Source organism: Dipodomys merriami, unplaced genomic scaffold (assembly GCF_024711535.1).
Source record: "Dipodomys merriami isolate MVZ:Mamm:240054 unplaced genomic scaffold, mDipMer1.0.p SCAF_34, whole genome shotgun sequence".
NCBI classification, from domain to species: Eukaryota; Metazoa; Chordata; class Mammalia; order Rodentia; family Heteromyidae; genus Dipodomys; species Dipodomys merriami.
In genome coordinates, this window is record NW_027204937.1 from 16,780,840 (window position 1) to 16,806,932 (window position 26,093).

At 40.5% G+C, this 26,093-nt stretch overlaps 1 protein-coding gene across 4 annotated transcripts in view; it reads right to left on the reverse strand.

The window, feature by feature from the left end:
- LOC138803469 (nuclear transcription factor Y subunit gamma) overlaps nt 1–26,093 on the reverse strand; it is a 79,802-nt gene that overhangs the window by 37,781 nt on the left and 15,928 nt on the right. The window contains exon 1 of one of the 4 annotated variants that reach the window (XM_069987540.1): nt 16,230–16,364. The exons of 2 other annotated variants lie outside the window; for them this stretch is intronic. In XM_069987540.1, the coding sequence (XP_069843641.1) occupies nt 16,230–16,302 (73 nt within the window). In that variant the 5' untranslated portion in view covers nt 16,303–16,364. Of the gene's footprint in view, nt 1–16,104; nt 16,365–26,093 lie in introns of those variants that run through there. One more of the 4 variants, XM_069987541.1, reaches the window with a different exon arrangement.

The following is a 26,093-nucleotide window of genomic DNA, read 5'->3' on the forward strand; positions in this document are numbered from 1 at the left end:
GGTGCTGTGGCTCAAGTGGTAGAGCACTAGCCTACTACAAGTGGTAGAGCTGAGGGACAGTGCCCAGGCCCAGAATTCAGGCCCCACGACGCCCCCCCCCCGCAAAAAAAAAAAACTATTTGCCATATATATCATACTCACTGTAAAGACTCACTTTGGTTTTTACTGAGCTCAGTGATAATTTTATAATAAAGAGAAAAAGAGAAATAAAGAGAAAAAAATCATTCTGATTTAATACATAAGGTTTGAAGTTACTTGCTTCAGGTCACAATTCATTAGAGTAAGAATGCAAAAGCTCTGAAATTGTGTTACTCAATATTACTTGTTTATTTTCGCTTTTTGTTACTGTACATTCAAACTGTTCAGAGATGTGTATTCTCAGCTTGGATCCCTGACTCAATTCCTTGGTCCAAATGAATTATTTTTATCTACTTGTTCCCATCATCTCTGTAGCCAACATAGAAGAAGAGATGATGGAAGCACTATATCATATCCCATAAGCATCTCTCTTCTGATTCATTCATATTCATTTTCTCCTCTTCCTTCCATGAAGGTAAGTCATCTTATGTCTAGGGATGGTTTTGAACTTAATGGGCTCAGTGATCCTCCCATCTCAGCCTGCTAGTGTTAAATCTATAGGCATAACCCCCCAGGCCTACATTCCCTATCTCTCTGTCCATTTTTTGCTTTAACCTTCCCCTTGCCATGATTCTAGGCTGGTCAATAGCACCTATGAATACTTAGATGTGAACAGTGGAGGGCAGTAAAGTACAAGGAAAAGAAAATGTATTGGACCTAGGGGCTTCAGCTAACTTGCTGGGATCTTGGGCAAGTTACTTTCTAGGGCCACTATTCATCATTTACAACAAATAGAAAAATATAGTTGGACAGCCTCAAAAAGCATCCAGCTTCTCAGCTCAGTGCCAGATGGTATCATATCATTATCACTGCTTAGAGCTGGACAAGACACCTTAAGTCCTAATTCCTTGCCAGAACATTCCCAGTAGCAGTACCAAACCTAAGGAACAACAATTCTCTTTAAAGTACTACAGCTGGTAAACAATACAACAATGGTACTCACTGGACAGTATGTTGAAAATGAACTATACAACATGTGGGTGGGGATGGGAGGGAAAAACTGAGAGTGAGGGAAGGGTGACATTTTCCTAAAAGAAACATACTCTTTATCTGACTTATGTAAGTGCACATCACTTTTATACTAACAATAAATCTTTTAAAAAAAGAAACTAAGCTATAAAAATAAAGTACTGAATTAGGGAAGAGAAGGGGAATAACAGAATGGTGAGACAAAAGACAAGAGGGGATCCAGTGCAACAATGATACACACAAGACAATATGTTGGAAATGATCTGTACTACTTGAAGGGGGGGAGTTGGGGAGAAAATTGAGGGAAGGGATAACAAGTTTGACAAGAACTGTTCTCATCACCCTTCTTATATAACTGTAACCCCTCTGTACATCACCTTGACAATAAAAAAAAGTACTGTAGCAACAACATAAGCAATTGCTTTTTCTTTTTTATTTAGACTAGTTACTTTGTTTTTAAAATGTTTCCTTAAGGGGCTGGGAAGGTGGCTCAGTGGTAGAGTGCTTGCCTTGCATGCATGAGGCCCTGGGTTCCATTCCTCAGCACCACATAAGAAATAAGCTGGGGGGCTGGGAAGGTGGCCCAGTGGTAGAGCGCTTGCCTTGCATGCATGAGGCCCTGGGTTCGATTCCTCAGCACCACATAAGAAAAAATAAAAAAGCTGGAAGTGGCACTGTGGCTCAAGTGGTAGAGTGCTAGCCTTGAGCTGAAGAGCTGAGGGACAGTGCCCAGGCCCAGAGTTCAGGCCCCACGACCGGACCAAAAAAAGAAAGAAAGAAGCTGGAAGTGGGGCTGACACTCAAGTGGTAGAATGCTAGCCTTCAGCTAAAGAGCTGAGGGACAGCGCCTAGGTCCAGAGTTCAGGCCCCACAACAGACCAAAAAAAAAAAAAAAAAAGTTTCCTTAAAAGCCCAGCTTCAGGGCTGGGATGTACCTCAGTGGCAAAGCACTTGCCCAGCAAGTGCAACATTCTGAGTTCCATCCCCAATACCAAAAGACAAAAAAAAAAAAAAAGTCCAGCTGCAGATGTATAAAAATACCTATTAAAAATAGAGAAAAGCCGGGCGCTGGTGGCTCACGCCTGTAATCCTAGCTACTCAGGAGGCTGAGATCTGAGGATCGCGGTTCAAAGCCAGCCAGGGCAGGAGAGACCGTGAGACTCCTATCTCCAATAAACCACCAGAAAACCGGAAGTGGCGCTGTAGCTCAAGTGGTAGAGCGCTCGCCTTGAGCTGAAGAGCTGAGGGACAGCGCCCAGGCCCAGAGTTCAAGCCCCACGGCCGACAAAAAAAAAAAAAAATAGAGAAAAGACTTCTCCTGTCTTTTGGCTTTTATAAATATGAAATAAACTTTAAATCCCTTTCAACCTAATTTGTCTTAAAGTTAGAACAAATGTTCTAGTTTCAAATAAGCAAAGAATTAAAGTTAACAATGACTAGGAATGCTTCAAGTTTAAATCCTTTGTGAACATCAACGATCAGGCTATGCAAGTTTTCCCTCTAGACTCTGATTCAAAAACATATAAATTCTTACTTAAACCATGTCTCTCTTAACACCTCAGTCTTCTATGAAGTAGGAATATATGGCTGTTTATCTTGAGGAAGAAATCAAAACCTGGAGCCCAGGGCAGCTTCCTACTCTACCCTGTCCTACCTAGCCCCACTGCTTAAAGATTCTGTTTGAGCTTTGGAGAGAGCTCTAGTTGGTTCTATCTCTAAGATACTGGGTAAAGGAAACATTCCAGAAAGTATTAATTTTTGAGACTATCTGATGGATTATAACCAACACTTAAAGGTATTTTAGGACAGCATTTTAGCAAGAAATTTGCTAAGAAAATTAAATATACAAATTCATGAGCTTCCGTAATTTTTTTTCTCCACAAGAAACCATTCCTGGCACAAAACAAATCTATTTCTATAAGTAGTGTTTTTATAATTATATGGCATATTACTATTATCAATGTTTATTTTTGTAGCAACACTGGGGCTTGAACTAGGGCTTTGCGTTCTCACTCAACATTCTGCTCAAAGCTAGTATTCTATCACTTGAGCTACACCTGCAGTTTGACATTTTGCTGGTTAATTGGAGATAGTGTCTCCTGTACCTTTTTACCCAGGCTGGATTCAAAACTCCATCCTCAAATATCAGCCTCTTGAGTACTCAGAATTACAAGCATGAGCCAGGCTAGTTATTTTTTTGACACTTTATTTTTTAGGCCTAAAATTTCCAAACTCCTATTTTCTCCCTAGCTCTTATATTACCATCTTTGTTGCTAGCATATCCTCAAGGCAAATATGCCTTGCAGAAAGTGGGGTTCAATACATATCTACTGAATAGCCAAAAACAAGCTCAAGAACTGTCGTAATATTTCAAGTATCCCTGGCCTCATTCTTGAAACTTGTACATGAAGACATCCCTTCTTCAGTATTTATATTCAGCTGTAAAGCAATCTTTTGTCCAATAATCCAATGGAAAAGTAAAATTAAGAGTGATGATAACAGTCTGGGTGCTGTAGCTTAGGTCTATAATTTCAGCTACCTGTGAGGAGGCTTAAAGCTAGTCCATGCAAAAGACAGTGGAGACATCCCACTACCACTACTGCAACCAAGAGTTCTGTGCATGGCATATGCCTATCACCCCAGATACTCAGGAGGCCAGTGAACACAGGACCCTATTTTTAAAAACAAAGCAAAAAAGAGATGGGGAATGGCTCAAATACCAGAGTACCTGCCTAGAAAGAACAAGACTCTGGCTAGGTGCTGTCACACTGGCTCATGCCTGTAATCCTAGCTACTCAGGAGACTGAGATCTGAGGATCAAAACTAGCTCAGGTAGGAAAGTCGGTGAGACTCTTATCTCCAATAAACCACTCAGAAAACTGGAAGTGGAGCTGTGGCTCAAGTGGTCTGAAGAGCTGAGGGATAGCATCCAGGCCCAGAGTTCAAGCCCATGACTGACAAAAAATAAAAATAATAATAATTTTTAAAAGGCTCTGAGTTCAACTTCCTAGAGCCACCAAAAAAGAAAACAGAAAAAGAAGTGATGGAGAGAAACCCTGTTCTACTTTAGAAAACACATAGAAAACTATCTAGTCAAAGGTTTCACTGGAAAATGGAAGACTGTTATGTTTAGTTAATCAGTCTAAAACCTGTGGGAAAGCAGACCTTCAGTTAAAAAGCTACCAAGTAGTATATAAATTGTCAATATGAACTTTTTAGAGTATAGAATCTGCTGATTCATAGACATACTATGATTTCCCACCTCCATGCACAACAACACTAATTCCTAACAATTTATTTATTTTTGTTGGTCATGGGTCTTGAACACTGGGCCTGGGAACCTGTCCCTCAGCTCTTCGGCTCAAGGCTAGCGCTCTACCACTTGATCCATAGCACCACTTCTGGTTTTCTGGTGGTTAATTGGAGATAAAAGTCTCACGGACTTTCTTGCCTGGGCTGGCTTTGAACCATGATCCTCAAATCTCAGCCTCTTGAGTAGCTACGAATATAGGAATGAGCCACGGCCAATTCCTAACATTTATATGTACTTTTTACATTTTTTTAAACAGCTTCATGTTATCTCATTTTATTCACACTACAAACCCATAAATAGTGAGCAGAGGTATAAACTTTCTCAAATGGCAGACTTTATCTAGAAAGATTGGAGGACTCCACCACAGCCATAAGGTAGTATATGACAGAGCTGAAATTTGAACCTATGTCCCCTAATTCTCAATTTGATGCTTTATCACCAAATATTCTCCTTTAGAACTGGTAATTTAAGAACCTATGGATTACCTCAATTTAGAACATAAATCCACCAAACCCACCAAACTTTTTACCTTTACTTTTCCTGCTCATTCTCCTAGAAATGGAAACCCCACAATGCACAGATGCCAGATTCTTACACATTTCAAGATGGAAGACTTGAACAAGAAAGATGAAAAGTTCTAAGCCTGGTAAACTGCCATTTCCTCCAAGGAGTGAAACCAGACCACTAGATTACCCACTAATAGTGGTGATGGAAAATAATGATGGGGATCTGGTGAGCTTGTTAGAGCTCCAAATATCTTTTGCCCCATTCCCTTGTTGGAGATGTTCCATAGCTGCCCACTTACAGGACTTCATCAGGCTAAGTTCTACACAGTGTTCCAAAATTACAACTATTGCTACACCATAAACATAGTGAAAATGTTATCTTAATTATGTGGCCATCACTAAGTAATCAAATTTCCTTTAACTACCTCACCAGAGGTAGGTAGGAAGGATTATAAACCACAACTAAGAACTCTAAAGCAACTGAATAAGAATACCATGACTCAGGGATGGGAATGTGGCTTAGTAGTAGAATGCTTGCCTAGCATGCATGAAGATCTTGGTTTAATTCCTCAGTGCCACATACACAGAAAAAGCCAGAAGTGGCACTGTGGCTCAAGTGGTAGAGTGATAACTTTGAGCAAAAGAAGCTCAGGGATAGTGCCCAGGCCCTGAGTTCAAGCCCCAGGACTGGCCAAAAAAAAAAAAAAAGAATACCATGACGCATCTAAAAAATACTAATCTTTCTGGTTAAATACAAATTGGGGAACTTTCCAAAGCATGCATGTGCATAGCCAAGGAATATTACAAAATTCCTAAAACAATTCTTGCAGTGTATCTATTTTGGAAGTCACTTAACTATTTCACTGAAGTGAATTTAGGATTTGAGAAAGACAATTCCTAAAGATTGGTAATGTTCTGTAGTATCAATTGGTATATTGCTTTGTTCTGAAGAGTGGCTATGGTCACCCTTCTTTTGACAAAACTTCAAAAGTAATTCAACAGTACTACGTATTTGACCATTCTATCGTCAATCTGTTAAATGGTTTTATATATATGGCTATGGGAACTGTGGGGAGATTTTTTTCTTTTATTTTAAATGTGTGTCTTTTTTGTTTGGTGTGTCAATCCTAGGGCGTGAACTCGGGCCTTATACACTATCCCTGAGTTTCTTTTTGCTTAATGCTAGTGCTCTAATACTTGAGCCCACAGTTCCACTTCTGGCTTTTTGGTAGTTTATTGGAGGTAAGAGACTTTCCTGCCAGGGCTGGCTTCAAACCACAGCCCTCAGATCTCAGCTTCTGGAGTAGCTAGGATTATAGACATGAGCCAGGAGCACCTGGTTTAATGTGTGCAAGGAGTGAGCTCAGAAAAAGGAAAGCTGGTAGAAGGAGTAAGTTGCATAAAACAGACAAAGCTACAGACTCTTTTTACATGCATTAATTAGCAAGGTGCTATGCAGAGCAAAGGGCTTGTCTCCCTAGGCTCAGCCTCCTTCACCCATCCATCATCAAAACAAGGATGATAACCTTCTGTCCTACCTACATTAAGTAATTACAAATAAGAGGATGACTATAAAATCACTTCATTAACTGTAAAGTACTGTGCATCATATAAATTCTGCATACTGTTATATAGCTTACCTATAGTTGCTACATGTACATTTGGCCAAGAGGAGAGAGAAAAAAATGAAGTTCAGGTTATAAATAACCATGTAAAATGGCTAGAAAATTACAAGTATTTCTCTAGTAAACAGTTTCTTATTGACTTTATTTTTTATTAAGGATAATTACAACATACAGAGTCTAAAAATTAAACATAGGTGTCTTATACTAAAGAATATAGATGTGTGTGTGTCTCATCCCTTGAAACTATTTATGTTATTCATTGATTGGTGTGGCTATAAATTCTTGCTAGGCAAATACTGCTAAATTCCTACATATGTTTCTGGTTGGATTTGCCATTGTTGGATGGGGGAGTCTTTATTTTTTTTTTTGCCAGTTCTGGGCTCGAACTCAGGGCCTTGGCACTGCCCCTGAGCTTCTTTTGGTCAAGGCTAGCCATTTCTGTATATGTGGTACTGAGGAATCAAACCCAGGGTTTCATGCATGCTAGGCAAGCACTCTACCTCTAAGCCACATTCCCAGCCCAGGTTGCTGCCATTTGAGACTTCACAAAACTAATATCAGTTACATAAAATTCAACGCAACTCAAATGTAATATAATCTTAGCACTGGTTAGAAATGTACATGTTGCCTGAGGCCCTGGGTTCGATTCCTCAGCACCACATAAGCAAAAAAGAAAAAAAGCCGGAGGTGGCGCTGTGGCTCAAGTGGTAGAGCGCTAGCCTTGAGTTGAAGAGCTGAGGGACAGCGCCCAGGCCCAGAGTTCAGGCCCCACTACGGGGCCCAAAAAAAAAAAAGAAATGTACATGTTTTGGTCACGTGTTTGCACACATGCACACAGATCTCAAGGAAATACCAATACAACTTCAAGTGATATCTACCAGATTCTTGGGCAATATTTCTAATTTTTTACATGCATACAGAGAAAACAATAACATCATTAAACCTATGTAAATTTAACATATAAGCTAATATTGGTGCCCTTACATAAGACCATGTATCATGCACACATTTCTCAGAGTACCCTGAGGAAATGTGGGCTAACAATAATACTTTTACTTTGTTGTATATTCCTGAATAGGATAGTCTCTAATTTTAATAAAACTAATATTGAGAAATGAACAAGTAGGGTGCTGGAGGCCCACTCCTGTAGCCCTAGCTACTCAGGAGGCTGAGCTGTAAGGATTGTGGTTCAAAGCCAGCTCCCAAGCGTGAAAATCCATGAGATTCTTATTTCCAGTTCACCATCAAAAAGCCACACGTGGAGCTGTGGCTCAAGTGACAGAGCACTAGCCTTGAGCATAAAAACTCAGGGACAGCACCAAGGTCCTAAGTTCAAGGCCCTAAATTCAAGCCCCAGGACCAGGGCTCAAACTCACACACAAAACAATAACATTTGAGAGTAATTTTTCCACATGTGAGCTGAACAGGCAACAAGGATACACTGAAAGAAAAAAAAAAAGCTTAGACAACAGCAATGTAGTTAGAGGTTTCCACCATCCTTGTTTCTGGATTTATCAACTGTAGTGTTAAACTTTCATTGACATTAAGCTTTTTTTCTGACCCTTCTGACTCTTTCCCATCTAGCCCCTATCTTCAGCATAATGAGTTTAAATTCCACATATACACCAACAGTTTTGACATTTTTCCAAAGCTTCAGTCCAACTAGAAATTAACTAGAAAACACTATACAAACTCCAATTTATCTTCTTCAATCTGCTCCTTCTAAATTTTGTTTCTGCCAGTCACACAAGCTTATAATCTCCCAGACTCTTCTCTCCTATTCCTCAATTCTAATCAACTGCTAAATTCTATAATAACAGTGTACATCACCTGGCTTATCTTTATACTGCCATTATCTTTGTTTAGATCCTCATTACCTTCCTGCAATAATAAAAATGATAATGATGATGATAACTACTAAAATCCATTTAATGATAACTGTGCATGAGGTACAGTTCCAAGTCCTTTACAATGCTACTTTAATCTTGCACACAACCTTCTAAAGGACTATGTTGTTAGAAATTTCTAGTGCCTTCTACTCATATTCATTTTATTTTATTCACTTGTGTGTGTGTGTGTCTGTGTTCGTGTGTGTGTACTAGGGCTTGAATTCAGGGCCTTGCTTAGCTTTTTCTTTTTTTTTTTTTTGGGTCCGGTCGTGGGGCCTGAACTTTGGGCCTGAGCACTGTCCCTCAGCTCTTCAGCTCAAGGCTAGTGCTCTACCACTTGAGCCACAGCGCCACTTCTGGCTTTTTTCTTTTTTCTTATGTGGTGCTGAGGAATCGAACCCAGGGCCTCAGACATGCAAGGCAAGCGCTCTACCACTGAGCCAACTTCCCAGCCCCCAGCTTTTTCTACTCATAGCTGGTGCTTTAACCATTTGAGCTAGAGTTCCACTTGCAGTTTTTTGCTGATTAATTGCAGTTAAGAGTTTCTTGAATTTGTACGCCCGGGCTGGCTTGGAATCTTGTTCCTCAGACCTTAGCCTCCTGAGTAGCCAGGATTATATAGGCAAGAGTCCCCATTGCCTGGATCTTCCAAAGTGTGGTCCAATGGGAGAATACCATCCTTGGCAAAAAAGTCAAACAAGAGCACAAGGCCTTGAGTTCAAGCCCCAGTACTGGCACATATGAGTGTGTGCATACATACATACACACACATATCTTTCATATTCATTTAGCATACTTACATTTTATAAAAGTACAGCTCTAATAAAACTACTTCAATCAACTACACTAAATCTTTTTTTGGGGTGGGGATCGGTTGTGGGGCTTGAACTCTGGGCCGGCGCTGTCCCTCAGCTCTTCAGCTCAAGGATAGACTCTAACATTTGAGCCATAGTTTTCTGGTGGTTTATTGGAGATAAGAGTCTCACAGACTTTCCTGCCTGGGCTGGCTCTGAACCATGATCCTCAGATCTCAGCCTCCTGAAGCTAGGATTACAGGCATGAGCCACGGGCACCTAGCTTTACACTAAATCTTGGATGATCACCAATGTTAAAAATCTATTCACACTTCTTAGTCTGCCAGGCAAGGCCTTCTAACTTCTTATTCCAACCTCTCTACATTTCTTTCTTTTACCACTCCTTCTTGCTCTTACCCATCTCCTTATGTTCCAAGTAGAGTAGCCCAGTTACTTGAAGTGTATTAGTTCATTCAAGCTGTACTTTTGAATCATGACCTGTTCAGTTCCTTTTTAAGGTCTCCACATGAAAGACATGCATGGGTCATAAACTGGTGAAGGAACTATAAAGCATACAACTTTAGAATTTACTCAAAGGTAAAGAAAGTACACAGCTTAGATAAATAAGTGAAAAACCAGCTTTATCTGAGTATTTCTAGTCAAACAATAATTGAAATGATGGACAAAGGTGAAAATAATAGTACTTCCAAGGGAAAAAGGATTTGTAAGTGAATCAGTACCTTAGTTGCCTGAGGATATTTTTGTCTTCTTTGTTCACAAGTTCACAAACCATGCTATGCTACTTTAAGCATTTACAAGACATTTTTTTACCCCCTTTTTTTTTTGGGGGGGGGGGGGTCCGGTCGTGGGGCCTGAACTCTAGGCTTGGGCACTGTCCCTCAGCTCTTCAGCTCAAGGCTAGCGTGCTCTACCACTTGAGCCACAGCACCACTTCCGGCTTTTTTCATTTTGCTTATGTGGTGCTGAGGAATCGAACCCAGGGCCTCAGGCATGCAAGGCAAGTGCTCTACCACTGAGCCACCTTCCCAGCACTTACCCCTTCTTTTACAGTAGAATTTACTTACTTTTTCACTTTGGGGTGCTAAACTACAATTCAATTTGTAATATTCTAAGTAGAGAAAAACTTTGGATCAATTATTGGATGTCTTTGAGATACCAAGGAAGAGATATAAAGATAAGGGAAATAATACCAAAAGAACTGACCAAGTCTTGAAGAACTGACCCCAATACTGAAACTGCAGAAAGAACAGATTTAAAAGTAAACTAAACTTTGCACTATGTAGAAATGAAGTATATTCTTTTTTGGGGGTCAATTTTTGGGCTTGAACTGAGGGCCTAGGTGCTGTCTCTGAGCTTTTTTGTGCTCAAGGCTAGCGCTCTACGAACTCTAGCCACAGTGCCACATCCAGCTTTTGAGTAGTTAATTGAAGATAAGAGTCTATCCTATCACAGGGACATTCTGCTCGGCCTGGCTTCAAACTGTGATCCTTAGATCTCAGCATCCTCAGTAGCTAGGATTATAGGCATCAGCCACCAACATCCAGCATAAATGAAGTATATTCTATCCAGTTGTGTCTATAGAATTTTCAATCACAATATACTTCAGAACTTACATATTACACAAGTTATATAAATAACTTGAATAAATAAAAAAAATTACTAGCTGGCATGCAGGTGGTGCTTTTACATAATCATTTATTTCTTTGTAATGCATAAAAGTAACCCAGCTCTCTGGGACACCTCAGCCAGGTGGGCACTATTAACTTCCTTGCTGATTCTCATGTTTCTGAATAAGTAATTGGCTGAGGCAAGAGTTCCTCAGATCCCAAAAGAGACACCAAGTCTGCTGTCACAGCAAAATTTCTAACCAACAAGATTCTACATGTAGACTTCTGATCCTCCTCATGGCCTATTTTCTCTCCTTTCCTCAGTGTCCAAATAGCAAATCTGTACAGATGCCCTAAAAGAAAGAGAAACATCAAAATGAAAAGTAAAAACAATAGCCGGGTGCTGGTGGCTCACGCCCGTAATCCTAGCTACTTAGGAGGCTGAGATCTGAGGATCACAGTTCACAGCCAGCCCAGGCAGGAAAAGTCCGTAAGACTCTGATCTCCAATTAACCAACAGAAAACCAGAAGTGATGCTGTGGCTCAAGTGCAGATCACTCACCTTGAGTTGAAAAGCTCAGGGACAGCACCAAGGCCCAGAGTTCAAGCTCTATGACCAACCCCCTCCCCCCCCCAAAAAAAAGTAAAAACAACTCAGAATAAAAGAAACATACAATTAATTCCGTGGAAGGTGAATCTCTCATCTTGAACAGGCCAGTCACTAAAAAGCTGAAAGATTTTAACAAGAATACCAGATCTCTCTGAGCCTCCATTTCTGTTTTGTAAGAAAGGAACTAGACTAGATCCCTAAATGATTCCAACTGTTTAAAGAGATGACTCCATGGTAGACCACTTGCCTAAATTATTTCCATCAGCCTAATTAGGATAGTATAATAGGGATTAACAAAAATAATTGACGATGAGCATGATTACCTTCAAGAATGCTTTTTAGGTGCTAGGAGTGTAGCTTAGTGTTAAAGTGCTTGCTAGCATGCCAGGGTCTGAGTACTACCCCAAGTATTAAAAAAAAAAAAAAGAAAGAAAAAAAAGGGGGGGACTATAAAGAATGTGTTTTAGGTTAATTAAACCCATGCAAAAGTACACAGCTTCTTTTGATTGCTTTTCCCAAACATATGCATCCCTGGAACTGGCCTTTTATTTGGAAGATTAATGCTAACTTTGCAAAAACTCTTCTGTCTGAATATGATAATACATAAAACATCAATGCAGACTGACAATACCAAAGACGAAGTGACTTAATAGGACAGAATCACAAACTATGGGGGAGGGGGTATGGACAGTGCACAGAAGCCAAGAAGTCCTAAAAATAAATAACATTAGGCAAATAAAATGGGTGCAAAAGAATTATCATGGGTAAGAAATCTCCATAGGTTTCCATTGTTTATTTTAAAGATGCATCTCATAGTATCAACTGTGCAAAATCCATGCTACTGCTTAGAATTCAATGAAAGGACTTTTTTTTTTTTTTTTTTTTTTTTTGGGTCCAGTCGTGGGGCCTGAACTCTGGGCCTGGGCGCTGTCCCTCAGCTCTTCAGCTCAAGGCGAGCACTCTACCACTTGAGCCACAGCACCACTTCTGGCTTTTTTTCTTTTTGCTTATGTGGTGCTGAGGAATTGAACCCAGGGCCTTGAGCATGCAAGGCAAGTGCTCTACCACTGAGCCACCTTCCCAGACCATGAGAGGACTTTTTTAAAAACAGTCTTCACTCCAACATTTACTTACTTGCTACTACTCCTAGCTATGACTGCCTTCCTCCTGAACACTGACAGAAGGGAGGTAAGACCACAAAGTAAACTAAAAACAGCTCTAATAAATACTTAGTGCCCTAACACACACCTTCTCCCCACCCCACCCTGCTAGATAAAAACCAGCAACCATTATAACTTACTTGCATTATATAAAATGCAAATCTAATCAGAACAGGCTTCCAGTTTTTATTCTGAAAGGTTCCTAACTCTAAGCATTCTGACTTTATCTTATTTGGATGCCCTTAAATTTGAATGAAGGGATTAAAATACTTCTCTGAAGAATTTTGATGGAAGTTGGCACCGGTAGCTCATGCCTGTAATCCTAGCTACTCAGGAGGCTGAGATCTGAGAATGATGGCTCAAAGCCAGTCTAGGCAGGAAAATCTGAGACTTTTATCTCCAATTAACCACCAAAAAGCTGGAAGTGGAGCTCTGGCTCAAGTGGCAGTGTACTAGCCATGAGCAAAATAGCTTGGGGACAGCACTCAGGGACAGGGACAGGAACAGGAACAGGAACAGAAACACACACACACACACACACACACGCACACACGCACACACGCACGCACACACACTCTCTCTCTCTCTCTCTCTCTCTCTCTCTCAAGAAGGGAGGAAGGGAAACAAAAGAAGGGAGAAAGGAGGGAAAGAGGAAAAGAAGTGAAAGGGAAAAGAAAGGGGGAAAAGGGTAGGGGAAAGGGAATGGAAGGGAAGAAGACTTTTGATGGCACTAGGTATCAGTGACTTACACCTGCTACTCAAGAGGCTGAGAACAGAGGATAGAACTTTGAAAAGTCTGGGAGATTGATTTCCTCCAATTAGTCATTGTGAGGCCCTGAGCTTAAGCCACCATACTAGCACATACACACAAAAAAGGAATCTTGAAAGATAGTTTGATGCTCTCAACATACGCATTAAATACATAGGATCCTTATTAACAGATAGGAATAGGCAGGTGAAGCCATGTGTGGCAAACAAACTCCTTTGTCAATATATTAAAATATCAGCATTTTTTGTTTGATGCCACACGTATCTCCATAAACATTAACTGTCTCAATTAATTTGGATCAATAACTAATATTTTATACAGTAATTCATAAAGTGCAAAAGCACATACATAACACCTCTTTCAAGATTCACCACAAAATAAGAAGGTGCTATTTTTAGGTCCCATTTTACATGTGAGGAGGCTGACACTAAATGGTTGACTTGCCCACACTGACAAAGCTGGGCAACAGAGCTGAGTGAAACTTGAACACAGAACGCTTGACTTTAAATGGCTTGTACTGTGCTGACTCAAATTACTGTTACCAAATCTCAGACTACATCTAAGCCTCCTCCCAACATCCAGTTATCCCCCAATCTAAATTAACAATTTGTTCTAGAAGGCCTTTCTATATTCTTTCTTAAAATAAGTTTGTATTATTTCTCTGGAAAATATTTACCTATCTAAAGTGTTAGTGACAGGATCATATAAATGATATTCAATAAACAGAAGAATCACTAGACTTTGTATAGGACACCTATGTGCATTTTTCCAGATAGAGGGGCAGATGCTGTAACAGTCAATGATCCCTAAAAGATGAAGAGTTGATTAGATGTCTTTCTAAGCAGCTAAATCCACAAAGTCTCAAGTTTATGAAGAGTTTTATCTGGGCCTCAAACTTTTACCTCCCCTGTTCCAGGGCCCTCTTCTGGAGCCAATGGAGTCACTCAGTGTCTACAACAGTTTTTTACATCATAAATGACTTGAAACCACAAATAATATATAATTCAAGTCTATAAATTAAACTTAAACTTAAATAATTGTCCCTTAAATTGTAATGCTTAACACATACCCCTTTTTATCACACTCAAACTGTCAGAATGAACATTTTCTTACTGTTAGCATTTTAGTCTCCCAAATGGAGTTTCACAAACCTAACTACTTTGAACTTGTAAAATACCATTCTTCACTAATAATGGTATTCACTAAGGAATCTGTGCAAGGAATTCTGAATCTCATGGGCAGTTCACTCAACTATCATACCAGGATTTAATTTTTTCTGCTGAGGAGAGGGAGGAAAGAAGAGTAGGAGAGAGAATGAATGCAGCCCTATTGTCTTGCAGCTTAAAAACTCTGAATATGAATCTGTAATAGATTCCAGTAACCACTGGACTTGAACATCAGAAGTACAGTTTCTTTTCATCTTAAACAGAGCTTTTCAGTTCAAATCTATATAAATAAACTTTGTCCTTCTATCTTTCAACTCCTCAGCAGCTTTTCAAGGTCACTTTTCTGAGCAACGACAGAGGCCTGCATCCAGGAACTTTGGCTGCTACACCATTCCAACTCAGAGAGCCCAAAATCTAAGCCCCTAATGGATCCTTTCAAGTAAATCTTTTACTCAAGGGAAAGCAAATCAACACCCTCCAAAGTTCTCCTCTAACACAGGGCCTGCTCCTTTTCCCTATCCCGAGGCTGACTGCTGCTGCCTCGCTGCTCTACAGTCTGCTGCAGAAATGTTCCAATGACCTTCATTCTCTTGTTTGCAAAAAAGAAAACAAAGAAGTGTTTTTTAAAACGAAGCCTATTACAGATCTTAGTCCTTGGGATTGACAATTTCACTATTAGGAAGAACTAACTAGTTACTGATTAGCAATCTATATTAGATACATATCCCCAGGGAGTGGGGGGGGAGGGTATCAAGGGCAAAAGATAGGGTGCCTATACTCTTAACTTTCTACAGACTGGATGTAAATTAGTATTTTAATATTTCATACTGAAAATGAAAAGCATTTTTCTCATATCCTTTTAAAGAACCAAATCAACACCTGACAAAACATTTGAAATTGTAGAAACAGATTTGCTTTTGTCACTGCCAATATAACTGTGTTACTAATCAGCATTATAAATTAAAATGTTCATTTTAAAACGAAAACTGTCCTTAATACTTACTACAATTCTGAATGAGACAGGTAGATCAAGAAAGTTATGGGAGAAATTCACATTAGTATGCGGGCCTTCACCATTAGAACCTGCACCAGTTGCAAATCATATTTTTACACAAATTTCAAATAGCAACTGTGTGGCTTCTATCTCTGAAAATGCAGATGTCATCAAATTGCATGAAAATAGAAAAACTCCTAGAACAACTCAGCTTATTCTGTAGGAAAGCTTCAGTGCACTTGAACAAAGGAAAATTATTTGGAAAACAGTTAAGTTTACCCAACGAAAAGAGAAAGTGCTCTGCTTCTGTGTGCCCTGAAAAATGATTTGCCCTCCATGTATCTGATCTTGCCGATGTTCAACAAGGAAAAGAAATCCTAGATAAAAGGACATGCAAAATCTAAACAGAGCAAGGTATTCTAGGTGCACCAAAAGGTATGCATGGAATGTAAAGTGGCCATTTTCTCAAACAGTGCAACTTGTCCACACTCTGAAACTAAACAGTTTCTACCATTTCAACACAAAACAAAGAATTAAACTTACCGGGAACTGCATTAATTTTACATGTAGTTATTTATATCTCCTCGGACAGGGAGAATTTAAGTCACTCCTATCCCTCCCCCCACCAAAGGATGGAGGAAACAAAAGACAGCAGGAGATGCAGAAACCTGAGTCTGGAATGTCCACTCCAGTGAAAACCCGAACAGCTGTCCTCCCACCCCCCAGCAAACTATTCGCCATTTTTCTTTGTCTTTCAGCTGACCCCTGCCTCAGTGAAAAACTCCGAGGCTCCAATGAAGCCCTGCAGCCTCCTTCCACTTTAACAGTCAAAGGCATTCAATCTAGCCTGCTATTTGACACCAAACCTTGCCTCCAGCACAGTCCCATTGGCTGAGCTGCTTTATCAGCTAAGAACACAAAGCCATGATTGGCTGTTCACGTCATCAGTTACCTCCTTTGTACACTTCCTGTTTTAAAGTTACCTTGAGAAGCAGAACAGGGGTCAGATTCTACACTTCAAAGTACAGAGAATTTAAGGGTTGGAAATGCCCAGCAAATACACCTAGCAAATTCAATGAGCCTCACGTGCTTCCAAAACTCAGCAATACAAATTTAGAACTGTTCTTAAAACCAAACGAAACATTGTTACAGCTTCCACCCAAAATATTTTTTATTGGCTGTCAGAGTTCCATTTAAAAATTTTAAGATAATTTAACTGCTTTTCATTGGCCACCAGAGATGTCTGTAAGATACTGCTACAGTATCCTATGGGAATAAACTACAGGAGCAAATGTGCACAAGGTTGCTAAGTTGCTGTCACTGCTTTCCTTAAGTTTTTTAGTTTTTGGTCTAATGTTCAAGAAAAGGCATTTTGCTTTGTTTGAAAAACACAAACTGTCAGGCACTGATGGCTCACGCCTGTAATTCTAGCTACTCAGGAGGCTGAGATCTGAGGATTGCAGTTCAAAGACAGCCCTGGCAGCAAAGTCCATAAGACTCTTATCTCTAATAAACCACCAGAAAACCAGAAGTGGCACTGTGGCTCGAGTGGTAGAGCGCTTGCCTTGAGCTGAAGAGCTGAGAGACAGTGTTCAGGCCCAGAGCTCAAGCCCCACAACCAAAAAAAAAAAAGTGGGATCCAGCCCAGCACCATGGCTCACCCCTGTAATTTTTGTTACTCAGGAGGGTGAGATCTAAGGATCATGGTTCATGGGAAGAAAAGTCCATGAGCCTCCATCTCCAATTTATTAGCAAAAAAGCTGGAATTGGAGATGTGGCTCACATGGTAGAATACAATTATGAGCAGAAAATGTCAAACAAAAACTCAAGACCCAGAGTTCAAGACCCAGATCCAGCATGAAAAGAAAGAAGGAAGAAATAAAGAGGAAAAAAGGAAGAAAGGCTGAAAGGCAGGAAGGCAGGCTGGCAGGAAGGAAGGGAGTCACCACTATCTGAGGCATTTAACAATCTCCTTAAATATACTTCTTCCTGTCAAAGCTAATATCCTAGGTCTAAGCTAAAATGTACAGTTGGGGCTGGGAAGGTGGCTCAGTGGTAGAGTGCTTGCCTTGCATGCCTGAGGCCCTGGGTTCGATTCCTCAGCACCACATAAGCAAAAAGAAAAAAGCGGAAGTGGCGCTATGGCTCAAGTGGTAGAGCGCTAGCCTTGAGCTGAAGAGCTGAGGGACAGCGCCCAGGCCCAGAGTTCGGGCCCCACGACCGGACCCCACCCCACCCCCAAAAAAAGATAAAATGTACAGTTGTTTTGCCAGGCAGGTGAGAGATCTTTTACAGAAATTCCTAGTTTGACTTTACCTTAGCACTCCTTGTAATATGTAGTGATTTCAGCAGAGGGCTGGAATAGAAGCAAGGGTGATCTATCCTGCTTATGACTTTGCCATACTCTTCACACCTCCATTCATCTTCCACTATTAAATGAAGCAATTTCTGAATATGAACTAACATCAAGTTCTATGGTATGTGCTTTATAAGCTTTACCTCTCTAATTTTCACAACTCTCATTTACTTGTGAGAATGAAAGAGGTTCAGAGAAGTAAATTAACTGGCCCCTAGCCATGTATGTACATGTAAAGTCAGGCCCCATCCAGAGTGCTCTCTACTCTATCACACTGACTAAGACATGGAACACATCAGGATATGCCATAAAAAATTCTTAGGGGTGTGTGTGTGTGTGTGTGTGTGTGTGTGTGTGTGTGTGTGTGTGTGTGTGTGTGTGTGTGTGTGTGTGTGTGTGTGTGTGTGTGTGTGTGTGTGTGTGTGTGTGTGTGTGTGTGTGTGTGTGTGTGTGTGTGTGTGTGTGTGTGTGTGTGTGTCTTAGGGTGTGTGTGTGTGTGTGTGTGTGTGTGTGTGTGTGTGTGTGTCTTAGGGTGTGTGTGTGTGTGTGTGTGTGTGTGTGTGTGTGTGTGTGTACCACAGACCATTATATCCAACTTCACTAATTGAAAAAACAGAAATCTAGCTTATGTTAAATTTGATTTTCCCATTAGAGACCTAGTTAAGTATCTAACAAAATAGGATCCTATAAGTTGATGCAAATTTTATTGCTAAATTATTAAGAGTCAGTTGTTACTGATACTTGCAGTTTATCTAGACTTGGAACAACTAAATTGTTAACAACAGTATATATTAAAATATTAAGGGATTTTGTGAGGCAATTTCACTATGGCATTCAAAGAAGAATTTGATTATGCTAACAGGATGTGTTACAGGACAGTTCCTGAAGCCTCAAAGTTACAGGTAAAAATTTTTTTTCAAAAGTTTAGCCCACCAATTTGGAATAGCCATTCCCAAGAGAAGACCTACCAAACCCTCTTCTTTCTCTACCCCATCTTCTTCATGCTGGGGATCAAACCCAGAACTATACTTATGATAACCAAACACTCTACTGAGGTACAACCCTGACCCCTTGGCTTTTTGAGACAAGGCCTCACTATATAGTTCCCAGGCTAGCCTTGAACTTTCCATTCTCCTCCCTCATACCCTGGAGTGCTAGGATTTCAGACCTGTACCACCATGCCCAGCCTAGAGCCTCTCAATACCAAACCAGCAAGGGACAAATCAGCTGCAAGAAGGTAGTTCATTTCTGGGATAAGGGCAGAAGAATAAAGAAAACATGCTCACAACTATACTATACACAGCTGCAAAACAACTAAGCAGAGTTAAAATCAGAGCTAATTTCAAACTCTAGTTTGAAACACTGTAACTAAACCTGAGTCTCAGTTTGCTTATCTGTAATATACAGATATTACCAACGATATTACTGAGTAATCATAGGATTACATTAACTAATATATGAAAAATATTTTTACTGTGCTAGAATAAGCACTTAAAAATATATTTAGGCGGGGCTGGGAAGGTGGCTCAGTGGTAGAGTGCTTGCCTTGCAAGCATGAGGCCCTGGGTTTGATTCCTCAGCACCACATAAGCAAAAAGAAAAAAGCCGGCAGTGGCGCTGTGGCTCAAGTGGTAGAGCGCTAGCCTTGAGCTGAAGAGCTGAGGGACAGCGCCCAGGCCCAGAGTTCAGGCCCCATGACCGGACTCCCCCCCCAAAAAATTATATATATATATATATATATATATATATATATATATATAGAGAGAGAGAGAGAGAGAGAGAGAGAGAGAGAGAGAGGGGCAAGCCTGGGAAAAAAACTAAGCAAGACTCTTCCTTCAACTAAGTCATATGTGGCTGGGTATGCCTATGGTCTCAATTACTTAGGAACATTGGTAGGAGAATTTTTCCCTTAACCCAGGTCCCAGGCAAAAACACAACAGCCTACCTGAAAAATAACTAAACCTTTATAAAGGCTAGGGTTTGGCTTAGTGGTAGAATGTTTGTCTAACATGCATGACGCCTTGAGCAAAAGAAGCTCAGAGTCAGTGCCCACACCCTCAGTTCAAACCCCAGGATTGGCAAAGGAAAAAAAAAAAGGCTAGGGGTATGGCTCAAGCAGCAGACTACCTGCCTAGCAAGCCCTGAGTTTAAACCTCAATCACACAGAAGTAGAAGCAGGTAGGTAGGGAAGTAGAGAGGGGAGGGAGGGAAGGAGGGAGGAAAGGAAGGAGAAAAAGAGGGAGTGTTAAGTATCATTTAGTCCTGCATCCTCGTTTTACAGAGTTGCTGAGATACAGAAAAGAGACATGACCTTCATTAAGGCACAAAAGCTACTTTGATGGAATGTCTTTTCTATCACCAGCATACCCTGAAATTTGGTGGCAAACAATTCTTCCCTATAAGAGGAAGTAGAGGAAGACTTCTAGCTGGCACTAAAAATCTCCAGTTTTTATGCCAGAAATCCATGTCTTTCACCACCAATCCCAGCTGAAGTCTGTATTGTTCCAAAGCGTGCCCTTCAACTCTTGCTTTTTTTGTTGTTGTTGGTGGTGGTGGTGGTCGTGGGGCTTGAACTCAGGAACTATGTGCTGTCCCTGAGCTCTACAGCTCAAGGCTAGAATTCTACCACTTTAGCCACAGCACCACTTTCTGGTTTACTAGAGGTTAATTGGAGATAAGAGTCTCACTGACTTCCTGCCAAGGCTGGCTTCAAACCATGATCCTCAGATCTCAGCCTCTTGAATACTTAGGATTACAGGTGTGTGCCACCAGTGCCTGGCTAACTCTTGCTTTTTTGATGTAGCAAACTAAATCAATCGTGTCCTTTGCTCCCCTGTAAAGGTCTTCCACAAAGTTTTCATTAGTTCTTAGCTGTTTGCAAGAAAAACATTTCATTTCCTATTTCTCATGAACAGTTACCATAGTAGAATTCAAACCAGTGGGAAAAGAATTCAAATTATTCTTGAATTTCCATTTGGCAGGCTGACCCATTCTGTTACTGTAGCTTTCTCTTTTCTAGCTGTCATTACTGTGGACCAGGGCTTCAATCTATGGGACTCCAATTCCCGTTCTTCCCTTTTCCGGATCTCAACAGCCCTCTACAACAGACAAAAGCATCTTGTCATCTTAAAAATTTCAGATTGTGGAGCTGGGAAGGTGGCTCAGTGGTAGAGCGCCTGCCTTGCATGCATGAGGCCCTGGGTTCGATGCCTCAGCCCCACATAAGCAAAATAAAAAAGCGGGAAGTGGCACTGTAGCTCAAGTGGTAGAGCGCTAGCCTTGAGCGGAAGAGCTGAGGGACAGCGCCCAGGCCGAGTTCAGGCCCCACAACAGGACCAAAAAAAAGAAAAACTTTCAGATTGAAAGTGGAGGTGTGGCTTACGTGGTAAAGCAGAAAAGCTAGGTGAGAGCCTGAGGAACATAGTTCAAACCCCAATACTGGTGAGTACACATGTGCACATGCCCACAAACACTCAGATCACTGAGACAAAACAAAAGACTTGATTACATAGTTCAAGCTTCAGTGCTCTAAGGCCAGAAGGCTGATTCTTTTTTTTTTTTTTTTTTTTGGGGGGGGGGGGGAGGTCGGGTCGTGGGGCCTGAACTCTGGGCCCGGGTGCTGTCCCTCAGCTCTTCAGCTCAAGGCTAGCGCTCTACCACTTGAGCCGCAGCACCACTTCCGGCTTTTTTCTTTTTGCTTATGTGGTGCTGAGGAATGGAACCCAGGGCCTCAGGCATGCAAGGCAAGCGCTCTACCACTGAGCCACCTTCCCAGCCCGAAGGCTGATTCTTTTATCTTAGCTACCTACCTACTTACCAACTGTATGATCTTGACCAGCTACTTAACCATTCTTAAGTTCATGTATAAAAAAAAAAAAAACTGATTTACAGCAGTGCTGAGGCAAGTAAAAGCATTTAGTATACCTGGAATGTAGCAGATGCTCAATAAGTATCTAAATACAGCCTCTACTGTAGCCCTCACAAAGATTATAATTACTTTGTAACACATCTTTATTATCAGAGGATTTATTGAAGTTAGCAATTGTCTTACTTTATGTCTATATCTCTATAGACAGACAAAGATAGATATCCCAGGGATCACACAAAGACATAAATCAAACCCAATTTTAGCCACAGTGACAATGAAATCACAGTATTGGGAATTGAGGAAAACTAGAGAGATGTCCTTTCTAAATGGATAACCACAAACAGTACATGAAAAGGGCCATGGTTAAGAATACCAGTTTGTTCAAGGGAATAAAACTAGAACTCAATCCAAAAGCCACCAAAGTCCTGTAACACATGGAGGCTGAACAACACACTGCTGAATCACGAGTGGGTCATGGGAGAGATTAGAAAGGAAATTCAAATGTTCATGATATTCAACAAAAATGAGCACACAAATTACCAGCTCCTCTGGACACAGCAAAGGCAGTACTCAGGGGCAAGTTTATAGCTCTGAGTTCCAACAATTTAATGAGACATCTGAACCTCCTTGAAAAAGAGCAGCAAGATAAACCCCAATCCAGTAGACGGAAAGAAATAATTAAAAATAAATCAGAATTAAATGAATTAGAATCCAAAAAAACTATAGAAAGAATCAACAAAACAAAGAGTTGGTTCTTCGAAAAAATTAACAAAATTGACAGACCCTTAGCAAATCTTATCAGAAAAAGAAGAGAACACACCCAAATAAATAAACTCAGAGATGAGAATGGAAACATCACCACAGAAACAATCAAGATTCAGAACATTATAAGGGAATACTTCTCAAAACTTTATGCTAATAAGTTTGAGAACTTGACAGAAATGGACCTTTTCCTAGCAAATATTGACATGCCGAAACTAAACCAAGATGAGTTAAACCATCTTAACAGGCCCATATCAAGCATTGAAATAGAAACAGCAATAAGAGACCTCCCATCTAAGAAAAGCCCAGGACCAGATGGCTTTACAGCGGAATTCTACAAGGCCTTCAAAGCAGATACCAATACTCCTCCAACTCTTCAATGAAATTGAAAGTTCACTACCAAATTCATTCTACGAAGCAATCATAATCCTCATCCCAAAACCAGGCAGGGACTCATCAAAGAAAGAGAACTATAGACCCATTTCTTTGATGAACATTGATGTAAAACTTCTCAACAAAATTCTGGCCAATCGACTTCAACAATTCATCCAAAAAATCATACACCACGATCAAACAGGATTCATTTCAAAGCTGGTTCAATATACGTAAATCAATTAACATAATTCATCACATCAACAGGAGCAAGGTTAAGAACCATGGTTATCTCAATAGATGCAGAAAAAGCATTTGACAAGATCTAACATCCCTTTATGATGAAGGTTCTGGAAAAATTAGGAATCCATGGAACATTCCTCAATACAATAAAGGCTGTATATGACAAACCTACAGCCAGCATTATACTTAATGGTGAAAAACTAAAGCCATTTCCTCTTAACTCAGGAACGAGACAAGGATGTCCACTCTCTCCACTTCTCTCCGATCTAGTATTAGAATGCCTAGCTACAGCAATAAGACAAGATGCAAACATAAAGGGGATCCAAACAGGGAAAGAAGAAGTAAAACTCTCCCTCTTTGCAGATGACATGATCTTGTACTTAAAGAATCCCATAGAGGGGCTGGGAAGGTGGCTCAGTGGTAGAGCACTTGCCTTGCATGCATGAAGCCTTGGGTTCGATTCCTCAGCACCACATAAGCAAAAAGAAAAAAAGCCGGAAGTGGCGCTGTGGTTCAAGTGGTAGAGCACTAGCCTTGAGCTGAAGAGCTGAGGGACAGCGCCCAGGCCCAGAGTTCAGGCCCCACGACCAGACCCAAAAAAAAAAAAAATCCCATAGACTCCACTCCTAAATTACTCAAGCTGATTCAAAACTTTGGCAAAGTAGCAGGGTATAAAATTAACCCTAAAAAATCAATGGTTTTGGGCTGGGAAGGTGGCTCAGTGGTAGAGCGCTTGCCTTGCAAGCCTGAGGCCCTGGGTTCCATTCCTCAGCACCACATAAGCAAAAAGAAAAAAGCCAGAAGTGGTGCTGCGGCTCAAGTGGTAGAGCGCTAGCCTTGAGCTGAAAAGCTGAGGGATAGTGCTCAGGCCCAGAGTTCAGGCCCCACGACCGGACCCCCCCCCAAAAAAAAAAAAAAACAATGGTTTTTCTGTATGCCAACAATGAGAAAAGTGTGGCTGAAATTAGGAAAGCAACTCCATTCATAAAAGCCCCACAAAAAAAAAAAAAAAACCCTAGGAATTAACTTAACCAAAGAAAGTGAAGGACCTCTATGATGAAAATTTTGAAAACTTGAAACAGGAAATCAAAAACTCCCATGCAACTGGATTGGAAAGATCAACATTGTGAAAATGGCAATACTTCCCAAGGCTATCTACAAATTCAATGCAATACCTATCAATATTCTAACCTCATTCTTCAAGGAAATACAAGAGGCAACCCAAAAATTCATATGGAACAATAAAAGACCCCGAATAGCAAAAACGATCCTCAACAGAAAGAACAGTGCTGGAGGAATATCAATACCAAAATTCAAACTATACTACAAAGCCATAGTAATCAAAACAGCTTGGTTCTAGCACATGAACAGACCTCAGGACCAATGGAATAGAATTGAAAACCCAGAAATGAACCTACAGACCTACAGCCATCTAATCTTCGATAAGGGAGCTAAAAAAATAGAATGGAAGAAAGACAGCCTCTTCAGTAAATGGTGCTGGCAAAATTGGTTAACTACTTGTAGAAAACTAAAGCTAGATCCTTATATATATATCAACTCCAAATGGATCAAAGACCTCAGAGTCAAAGCAGACACTCTGAAAACATTACGGGATGGAATAGGAGAAACCCTAGGTCTCCTTGGCACAGGCCAAAATTTTCTTAATAAAGACCCAGAAACACAACAAACCAAAGAAAGGTTGGACAAATGGGATTGCATGAAATTGCAGAGCTTCTGCATGGCAAAGGACATAGCTAGCAAAATCAATAGAAAGTCCACAGATTGGGAGAAGATCTTCACTAGCCATACAACAGACAAGGGTCTCATATCTAAAATATACCTGGAACTCAAAAAATTAAATCCCCCTACAACAAATCCTCAAAGAAACAACTGCCCAATAAATAAGTGGGCTAAAGACTTACAGAGAGGGCTGGGAAGGTGGCTCAGTGGTAGAGCGCTTGCCTTGCATGCATGAGGCTCTGGGTCCGATTCCTCAGCACCACATAAGCAAAAAGAAAAAAGCCAGAAGTGGCGTTGTGGCTCAAGTGGTAGATCGCTAGCCTTGAGCTGAAGAGCTGAGGGACAGCACCCAGGCCCAGAGTTCCGGCCCCACAACTGGACCAAAAAAAAAAAAAAAAAGACTTACAGAGAAACTTCTCTAAAAAGGATGGCCAATAGACACATGAAGAAATGCTCAACCTCTCTAGCCATAAAAGAAATGCAAATCAAAACAACATTGAGATACCACCTCACCCCAGTTAACATGGCTATAATCAAGAACTCTAATAACAACAGATGCTGGAGGAGATGTGGACAGAAGGGAACTTTACTGCATTGTTGGTGGGAGTGTAAACTTGTTCAACCACTTTGGAAAGCAGTATGGAGGTTCTTCAAAAGACTCCACATAGAGCTCCCACATGACCCAGCAATCCCACTTTTGGGCACTTACCCAAATACTCACAAACAAGACTACACTAAAGCTACCAGCACGACTATGTTTATTGCAGCCTTATTTACCATAGCTAAGATATAGAACCAACCCAGATGCCCTTCAGTAGATGAATGGATCAAGAAAATGTGGTATATATACACAATGGAATTCTATGCTTCCATCAGAAAGAATGATATTGCCCCATTTGTGAGGAAATGGTTAAGACTTGGAAAAAATTATATTAAGTGAAGTAAGCCAGGCCCAAAGAAACATAAGTCCCATGGTTTCCCTTATTTGCAATAACTAGTATATGTCTGAGTCAAGCAGAAAAAATCAGTTAAGTTGATGTTAGGGAAATGAACCTTTAGATATGTATTCAAATGTTTTTTTCTTTCATGCGATTGTTTCTAACATATTTATAAGATGATTTCTTTGTTGCTTTGTATGTCCCTCCCCCACAGTATAACCCCTGCTTTCACTGTATTTGATGTTGTTATAAT